The 10,304-nt window shown below is 36.8% G+C and overlaps 2 protein-coding genes across 2 annotated transcripts; one reads left to right on the plus strand and one right to left on the minus strand.

The window, feature by feature from the left end:
* Positions 1 to 506: 506 nt before the first annotated feature.
* On the minus strand, positions 507 to 1,112 carry LOC105184521 (uncharacterized). The gene has a single exon (XM_011143368.1). It carries the CDS (start codon positions 1,110 to 1,112, stop codon positions 507 to 509), a length of 606 nt encoding a protein of 201 aa, XP_011141670.1.
* A 1,281-nt stretch (positions 1,113 to 2,393) lies between these two features.
* LOC109503973 (uncharacterized) lies at positions 2,394 to 3,204 on the plus strand. Its single transcript, XM_019842036.2, has 2 exons — positions 2,394 to 2,610; positions 2,954 to 3,204. Exons 1-2 carry the CDS (start codon positions 2,398 to 2,400, stop codon positions 3,044 to 3,046), a joined length of 306 nt encoding a protein of 101 aa, XP_019697595.2. The 5' UTR covers positions 2,394 to 2,397; the 3' UTR covers positions 3,047 to 3,204.
* Positions 3,205 to 10,304: the final 7,100 nt, after the last annotated feature.

The raw sequence follows: 10,304 nt of genomic DNA on the forward strand, positions 1-10,304 counted from the left end.
TGAAGTCTAAGTGTACCTACAGAGTCGTTAAAGTGACGTGCTTCGAGCGGCGCCGAGCACAGGTATACGACCGCGCGCATGAACGCTTTACCTTTCGGTCCCTTGTAATAATAGCTTTGCTATCTTTGCTATTTTGACAATAGATGGCATTACTTACAAGAGATGTGTGGCGACCGTAGCTGGTCTTAGATACTTTCTCTCATGTTCATTCGCTTAGTTAAACTTTCGATCAGGGATCAGGTTCTGTGGGAACGAAATACTTAACAAAGATGTGTTTATTTAGCTATTACAAGCACTCACAAGGTTAACTTGACGGACTCAAAGACAATATTATATAATACAATATCTCTTTCTCTCTTCTCTCTGGGGCTGCTCATTCTTCAAAATCGTTGGATGGATGATTTACTTCAGCGTCACCGTCAAGAACAGGAGGGCGTTGTCTCTCTAGTGGTTTGGTAGTTTGTGGTTAGGACTGCCACATTACTCCCCTCCCAGTGATTTAAATTTTAAACCACGAACTGGACGTGCTTGTTGGTCGGTCCTTTATAAGTACGAAGAGCCTGTGGAGTAGAGGTTGCTGGTTCTTCGGAATCTTGGTCGTTTGAAGCAAGTTTCTCAAAAAAGGCTGGCTTGAGACGTTCTGTAGATATTGATGTAGCTTTTCCATTTACGTTTATGAGAAAAATTCTGTCAGTCGTCCTTTGGATAATCTCGAACGGTCCTCTGTATGGCGATTCGAGTAGTTTGCGATATGCATCGACCCTTATGAATACGTGTGAGCAGAAGATGAGACTTTTGTGGAAAAACGGCTTAGCTTTGTGATGATGCCCTACAGGTGTAGGTCTGATCTGCCACATTGTTTGTCGGAGATTCTCTAAAAACAAACGAGGTTCGGAAGATTTAATGTCTGTGAAGAATTCACCAGGTAAACGAAGTGGGGTTTTATAGACGAGTTCAGTAGAAGAAGCGTTTATATCCTTTTTAAAATTAGCTCGGAGTCTTAGTAATACTAAAGGTAGAGTGTCGACCCCTTGTTGCGAGTTAGTTTGACACATGATTGCTGCCTTCAGAGTTCGATGCCATCGCTCGATGATGCCGTTCGAAGCAGGCATTATGATAAGCAGTTGTGTGAATCTTTTTGGTTCCTATGAGGTTTGCCAAGGTTGTGAATAGTTGCGACTCTGTTGCATTGAGTTCTACGGTCAGTAGTCAGGGTTGCTGGTGCACCGAATCTTGCTACCCATGTTGCGAGGAAAGTTTGAGCAATGGTATCGGTTGTCATGTCTGGTATTGGAATGGCTTCAGGCCAGCGCGTGAAGCGATCAATAATCGTAAAACAAAATTTGTAATTTCTTGATGATGGAAAAGGAGCAATAATATCCATGTGAATATGTTTAAAACGTTCTTCCGTTATGGTTATTTTCGCTGGTGTGTTGATAATGTGTCTCTGAATTTTGTTGTAAAAAATCGCACGAAAGAATCGCGACACATAAGTGAATCAACAAAAAAAATTTGATTTTTCTTGTAAAAAGGCGATTGAAGAAGAAATGAAGTTAAACGAAGAAAATGAAAGGCCGCTTTTGAATATAACAGTTTTAAGCGATGGATCGTGGAAAAAACGCGAGTTCTCGTCTTTATATGGTGTTACTACGCTTATCGGTTATCACACAGGAAAAGCGATTGATCTTGTGGTAAAAAATAGTTGCTGCCAAGCATGCACATATTACAAAAGTATAAACAAAAATGACCTACATTATTTCGAACACAAAGAAAACTGCTCGATAAATCATGATGGATCCGCTGGTAAGATGGAAGTGGACACTATGCTTGAAATGTTCCAGAGATCTGAGGAATTTTTTGGGGTTAGATATAGTAATTACGTCGGCGACAGAGATGCAAAAACTTTCAAGGCTATTCTGGACAAGCAACCTTGCAGTGAAGATTTTAAGATAATAAAGAGTGAATGCATCGGCCACATCGAGGAGAAAATGAGCAGTCGGCTCTGAAACATAAAAAAACTGCTAAGCTCAGAGGCAAGGGAAAGCTTACGGATGGTCTCATAAAAAAATTAACTAAGTATTATGGCCTTGCCATAAGACGAAATGTTAATTCTGTCGATGATATGAGGAAAGCAGTTACTTACTACCACTACTTACTACCACATGATTGCAACAAACAATGAGCCGCAGCATCAGTATTGTTCCCCGACGACTCATAGTGTGCTTTCGCGTTGCCGAAGCAGAAAAAATTCTAATATAAAATGCTAATGAAAGTTTTAACGCTACTGTGTGGCATTTGGCCCCTAAGCATCTGAACTGCGGTTATAAAATAATAGAAATCGCTGCATTTTTGGCTGCCGGCATATTCAATGATGGATACACCTTCATTTTGTAAGTTATGAACGATTTGCAACTGCAAATCGGGCTGCATTGTAAGCATTTCACGGATATATACGACACATACCTTGTGCGCAGACAGGAGCACCGCAGCCTCGAGAGCACAAAAGAGGCAAGAATAGCTCGAAAAGCAGAACAAGCGGCTTTGTTGGACGAATTTGAAGAAGAGGAAAGTTTATTGTATGGCTTTGACATCGCTAACTTCAAATTTGCTGTAAGTTACCTCAAACACTATTTTTTCGCTCTGAAAACTTTAAACACGTTTTTCTCAAAACATAAAATTTTGCGTGTCGTGGAATGTAGCTCAGCGAATTGCGACCAATTGCAATGAAATTTTGAACATATTCTTAAACATATTCTCTTTGGCATGAACCTAAAAGTTTTTTTAAAATTTAACAATAAACAATGTTTTTAGCAATTTCTTTTGTAAGAAAATATGGTGATTTTTTTTCAAAATGACGCTGAATTTTTAATTTTCGATTTTTTAAATTTTAAATTTAGGTTTATGCTGAGCGTATTATTATATTTTAACGGAAACTTTTGTTTTTTGATTTCAGATAATTAGAGCGACCTGTGTGTTCAACGGCGCATTTCCGAGTAGGCAACTTCAAGCAGTTGTTCCTCAGCTATTTATTAATATTTTTACATAAAAATATTATTTCAGATAGTTTAAATATTAATATGTGCTTACTTGTAAAACAATAAACTTTATGTTTAAAAAAAATTCGAGAAAATACGACCGTTTACTTGACCCTCCCCTCTTAAACAACTTAGTCACCGCTAGAGTTTCCAATCCCAAATACAATTTAGGATCCCGGGATTCCGAGACTAGTCCCGGGATTATATATATATATAAAGAAAGAAATAAGGAATATTTATAAACAATAGAATTATTTTATTTATAAAACGTTCACAGACTTTTATGAACATTATGACAAACAAAAAATAAAATTTCAGTAAAAATGAAAGCAACTTATATTAATGATTGCATAAAAACCGTTACAATTAAAAATTAAAGTTTTTCTATTAAAAATAAAAATAATTATTTTTTCTCTCTCACATTTGAAAAAGTGACTTTAAAAATAATAAAACATAAATTTTGTTAAAAAATATCTCATCGAGGATCCCGGATTCGAGTCTGTGTTGCGCCAGTTTATCTGCGAAATTTAAAATAGAAAACTCTCTTAACATTTAAAACAAATAGAAATAAACATGGAATTAAATTTAAAATATAAATACCCACTTCTCTAGCAAATGCTCTAAAACATTAGTAATAAGTAATAATTATTAAAGTAAAATTTTTGTAAAACGTAAGTATTATGTAGACACTAAGCATTAAATTTTGAAATCCCGGGATTTGTGATGTTGAATCCCGAGTATTTTCGGACATTTTCGGGACAAAAAATTTGGCCGGGATCCCGAGATCCCGGGATCCAGGATCCCGGGATTGGAAACTCTAGTCACCGCTGATTTGGAAATGCCAAACTGCTGGGCAAGTTTTTTATGCATCCGCCCTTGCTTGCGACTTTCTACGATAGCTTTCCGTTGTCGTTCGTCCTCATTTCGAGCACCACAAGTCTTCGCCATCTTTTAAGATACTAAACTAATGTTTACAGCCGTGTTGAAATAGCGACAGAATACATAAATATAACAAGTATATAAAGATTGTCAACGGACGATTTTGGGATAATCAATAAATATCTTTGAATATCATAATATATGTTGCCAAATTTTCTCATACATTACACATAAAGTGTACATGATACCAGCTATCTGCTATAAAAATTTGAATCTAGTTTCTTTACTGTGAAGGAAGTTATGCTCAAAAATCCTAAAGGTGATATATTTTTGGCCGGTACTGTATGTATTTGGTGGGATATAGAAAACGTAGTGTATCATAAGCTTCTGAATCTCAGTAAAGCGGTTAATACCATATTTTATCAACGTCAATTTGAGCGATTGAACGACGAATTGATGCAAGAAAGACCGTCAGTAGTTAGTAATACACGGGAAGTGATCCTCTAACATAACAATGTCAGACCACACGCAGCAAGAACGGTTAACCTTTTTACGGCCAAATTATTTCTGTTGATTTGAATTTGATCATTTCCTGACATATAAGGATTTTGAAGTCGCTGATTACGAATATGAGGTCAAAACTGAAAAATTCAAAATGGCAGATCTAATATGGCGGATGTGAAATTTTGAAAGTGAGCTAATTTATTTCAAACTCGATACTCAGGGATTTTTCGGCTCGCTAATTATGAATTTAAAGTCAAAACTGAAAAATCCAAAATGGTGAATTTGATATGACGAACGTGAAATGCTAAATGCGAGCTAATCGACTTTAAACTCGATATTCGAGTGTTTTTTGGTTGTTGATTATGAATGCAAGGTTGAAATTGAAAATTTCAAAATGACGGGTCCAATGTGGCAGACTCGAAATGCCAAAAATGAGATAATCGACTCCAAACTTAACACTCACAGATCTTTAGGGCCACTTATAACAAATGTAAGGCTTAAAATTCAATAATCCGAAGTAATAGATCTGATGCGCCGGAAAAAATCTGATAAAGGCATAAAATTTCTTATAGAAATGATTATATCTATTCATTTCTGAAGAATTAGGTAATTTATCCACCCAGTTGACAATATTTTATTTTATTGACTTACTCATGAAGAAGTTCAAATTTTGAATTGCATTTATCTCTTTCCTCGAGTTCTTTACAAATCATTTTTCTTAGTTATGAGTTGCATTTGTTTTTTCACTGGAGTCATAGATACTTTTCGACTGCCAGCGGCTTGGGTGGTGTAGAATTTATAAAGTTCTGTTCGTAATTTACTTTTTCACTTTAGATAGGTACGAGGGTAGGTCTAGAAGTACCTGACCTAACAAAGAAAACACAAAAAATTTGGGAAAAATATCTTTACTTCTCTACATAGTCTCCTTTTAGCTCAATATACTTTTCCCAGCGATTTTCAATAGCTTCGATACCCTGTTTATAGTGGGAATCGTCGAACTCGTCAAAATAGCCATCAACAGCAGACTGCACTTCTTTATTGTTGGTAAATTTTTTACCACCGAGCCATTTTTTCAAGTTTGGAAACAGAAAATAATCCAAGAGGGCTAAATCTGGTGAATAGGGTGCGTGAGGAAGCAATTCGAACTTTAACTCATTTTTGGCCATCGCGATAACGGATGTGTGAACTGGTGCATTATCTTGATGAAACAAAACTTTCTTTTTCGCCAAATGCGGCCGTTTTTTCTCGATTTCATCACTCAAATGCTGCAATAATTTCGCATAATACTCGCCGTTGATTGTTTTTCCTTTCTGAAATAATCAATGAAAATTATCCCACGCGCATTCCAAAAAACTGATGCCATGACCTTGCCTGCAGATGGAACTGTCTTCGCCTTCTTTGGAGTCGATTCTTCCCTTTCAGTCCATTGACTGTTCCTTCGTCTTAGGTGTGAAGTGATGGATCCATGTTTCACCAATGGTTATGAGTCGACGCGAAAACTCGGTTTTATTGCTGCGAAACTTCGCTAAACACTCGATTGAAACATCCTCACGACGCTGTTTTTGTTCCATTGTGAGTAATCGCGGCACCCATCTTACGCACAACATTCTCATGTCCAAATTTTCAGTCAATATGCGATGTACAGCACTTTTTGAAATGCCTACCATGTCTGCTAACACGCGCATTTTCAGCCGACAGTCATTCAATACCATTTTGTGGATTTTCTTCACTATTTCTGTGTGGTCACCTCATTTGGTCGACCACTGCGATGTTCGTCTTGGCAGCTCGTACGGCCTCGTTTAAACTCTGCCACCCAATATTTTACTGTTGTAAATGAAGGAGCAGGCTTTCCTAGAGTAGAATCTAGCTCCGCTTTGATATTGGTTGGATTGAGGCCTTTCAAGTGAAAGTATTGTATCACATAACGATGACCAATTTTTTTCCATGTTTATAAATTCACTGAGAGCGTTCACTATTGATGGCCTGCCAAATAAATACTAAACAACGTAGCGTCATCAAACTTCAAACTTAAGCTTTATAAGGTTGGTACTTTCTACCATAGTCACTCTTTTCAAACAACAATCGCTATCTATACGTCAGGTCAGGTACTTCTGGGACTACCCTTGTATGTCCGATTGTTAGGTCGTTAAGTATGAAATGTCCGATTTCGAATCAAAAGTTTGGTTTATTATATCTCAAACTAGAAATAGTATAATTAATCCAAGTATGCGCCTAAACTATCGACATATCGACAGTTCTGCCATCTTAACGGTAGCTTATTTATGCCAGCAGCGAAGAAGCCTAAAGAGCAGATGACGATGAAATCGCGGAAGACGTTTTCCACAGCTTGTTGAGAATTGAATATTTTTCCTTGCAAGAAATGGTCCAGTAGAAGAAGTGATAGTCGGTTGGTACAAGGTCTGGTGAATACGGTGGGTGACAGAGTTTCCAGGTTCAGCTCCTGTAGTTTGAGAAACGTTGTTTGTGTGATATGTGGTCGAACGTTGTTCTCTTGCAAGAAGATTACCTGTGTCTATTGATCAATCTCGGCTGCTTGATCGCAAACATTTTCATCATTTCGCCTAGTTGATTACAGTAGATATCCGCTGTAATCGATTGACCAGGTTTCATGAAGCTGTAATGGATAATATCAGCGCTGGACCACCAAACAGACACTATTAGCTTTCTTCAGTGAATATTCGGTTTCAGACTATGTTTCGGCACTTCATCCATATCCAATCACTGTGCCGAACACTTGCAATTGTCGAAAAAGATCCGCTGTTCATCATACGTAACAATATGATGTAAAAATGGTTCCCTTTTACATCGTGATAATGAAAAAAGGCAAACTTCGAGATTACTTCTCTTCTGACGCTCGTGTAATTCATGTGGAACCCATTTATCCAGCTTCTTTATCTTGCTGGTTTGTTTCAAGTGATTCAATATTGTTGGAATAGTAACGTTAAATCTTGCTGCTAATTCACGCGTAGTTTAAAATATATCCGCTTCCACTACAGCTTTCAGCTCATCATTATCCACCTTGGTCTCAGGTCACCAACGTGGCTCATTTTCAAGATTAAAATCGCCAGAACGAAACTTCTCAAACCATCGATGTTATACGTATATATTATACGTTCATTAACCACATCTTCACCAAACACTTCGTTAATATTTCGAGTTGTCTGTGCTGCATTGGTTCCACGACGGAAGTCATATTCGAAAATAACACGAATTTTTAACTTATCCATGTTTACACAAAAATTGCTGTAATAAAGACAATTCGAAAGATAATCACAAACCAAAACATGCATTTGAAAGAGTGATGATATACTTTCACAATAAAGAAAAGATCAAAAACTGTAAAGGTGAAATGTCAGAGATATCGACTGTTGAACTTAGTATTTAAGGAAATCGGACTTTTCATATTTAATGACCTAATAACATATTATGAAAATAATAAATATTCCAAGTAAAAAGAAAGCACAAATTGATACGACCCCCTAATATTTTGTCAATTTTATATTGACTTTTGTTTTAATATTTTCTGTTTGTATATGATATACAGCAAAACTTCATAAATACGAATACTAAATACGAAAAGCACTTATTTTCTATACAATGCAGTATTGAGATAAAGTCATGTCTTTTCATTTATTACTATGAGGAACGTCTATTATTATTATGGGAAAAAGATTACTTTTAAATAGTTATATTTATATGACAAAATTTATGTTGAACTGGAGGGAAATGCATTAGAATTTTAAAATTTATACTTCCGCATGAGGGGGTTGGATTTAATGAAATTTAAAGCAATAATGTTATGCCGTTATATTTGTTGCATTAGTAAGCTTTTCGAAATTATAATTTTTTAATGTTTATTTTACTGTCTTTTCCTGAAAATAAATTTACTCTATTTTTCTGCGACGTGATAGTCAAAAAATAATGGGTAAAAAGAACCGATTTTGGCCCATCATGCTGAACGGACAAAACATATCATTTCTAGAGGATTTTGATCCGTTGAACACGTTCTTAGTTTTGCCGTTCTTAGTTTTCGTTTAAAATTTGGAGGACATGTTTTAATTCGAAGATTTATCATCCAATAATCGAATAGCCCAGGAAGCCTTTGCGTAAATTTTAAAACTATTGCAAACTCATGTATTAGCTAAATTAGCTGAAGACAGTCTAGATTTTCGATTTAATCGAATTATTTTCGATTTAATAGTTGAAGATGTTCTTTTTTTTATGTAAAGTTTGTTGTAACAAATAATATATACAGTGCCTACCAAAAGTTCAGGGCCACCTAAATAATTTTTGAACGGTTTGAAATATAGGATTGAAATTTATAAGGATTCAATGAGATCACAAAGTCTATTATTTAACCACAAAAACATCTACCTCCACACCCCCGGGGGCCGGGGGGAAGGGGAAGCCAAAAAATCTCAAATGGCATGTTGGGTTGAGTGAGAGCTCGTTCGAAAGGGCTTTCCGAGACGAAAACAACGCGAGGTCTCTACGATTTTTTTTCGCAGAGTTATGATCATTTGAACGTTGAGATTTTGCGAGGGCCCACAGCGACAACAGAAGAAAGGTCAGGCTTGGAACTGGAGCACCATCCTGCTGAAACCAAACATTGTGGAAAGCTTCTCCAGCAATATCTTGAATAGCCGGTATCACTTGTTTCTTAGCAAATTGCAATAATTTTGAAAACAAAGGTCTATGAGACTAGGTCCGAAAATTTAGAAGAGCTGCGGGAAAAAATAGTGAACGTTTCAAATTCAATCACACCCAATTTTTTAACTAACGTAATTGAAACGTTTTACGTTCGTTTAAGACACTGCCAAGTTGTCGAAGGACAACAATTTAAACATTTGATTAAATAATTAGTGTTTTTATTCCTTCACACACGCCAGTGTTCCTATCTCGGTCTTGCCTTAGTTGGCCGGACACGCTAGCGGTCTTGCTTTAGTTGGCCGAACACGTACACACACAGACACACACACACACACACGCACGCACGCACACACAGGAACGCGTATGCCCGCGTGAAGCCTGACCTTTCTTCTGTTGTCGCTGTGGGCCCTCGCAAAATCTCAATGTTCAAATGATCATAACTCTGCGAAAAAAAATCGTAGAGACCTCGCGTTATTTTCGTCTCGGAAAGCCCTTTCGAACGAGTCCTCACTCAACCCAAGATGCCATTTGAGATTTTTTGGCTTTCCCCTCCCCCCGGCCCCCGGGGGTGTGGAGGTGGATGTTTTTGTGGTTAAATAATAGACTTTGTGATCCCATTGAATCCTTATAAATTTCAATCCTATATTTCAAACCGTTCAAAAATTATTTAAGTGGCCCCGAACTTTTGGTAGGCACTGTATAGTGTCACAGACTACACGTACTACTCGATATTTTTGTTAATGCGACATTTTAGGGAAAAATGTTTCAGACGAAGGTTGTATGGTTTCAAAAGGGACATACACAGTATGTCGGAAAAATAACGGAACTTTTTCAATAAAAAAAAACAATTAGTTATTTTGCCGAAATTATTTATCTTCATTCAAAATACATTCTTTCTACATCAATACATCGCTGGGCACGTTCAACCAATGCTAGTATGGATTTTTTTGTCGTTTTTCGGAATTGCCTCAATGACCCTCGTCATGGCTTCTTAGACTTGTGTAACACTGTCATAAAACGTTCCTTTCATGGCCAGTTTGAGTTTCGGGAACAAGAAATAATCACACGGAGATAAATCAAGCGAATACGGAGGATATTGAAGAACATAGACTTATTTTTTCGCCAAAAATTCACGAATAGCTACAATCCTGTGAGATAGTGCATTATCGTGCAACAAAAACTAACTTCCCGGCGCTCGATATTCGGACAAAATTT

Source organism: Harpegnathos saltator, unplaced genomic scaffold (assembly GCF_003227715.2).
Source record: "Harpegnathos saltator strain DR-91 unplaced genomic scaffold, Hsal_v8.6 scaffold23, whole genome shotgun sequence".
Taxonomy (NCBI): Eukaryota; Metazoa; Arthropoda; class Insecta; order Hymenoptera; family Formicidae; genus Harpegnathos; species Harpegnathos saltator.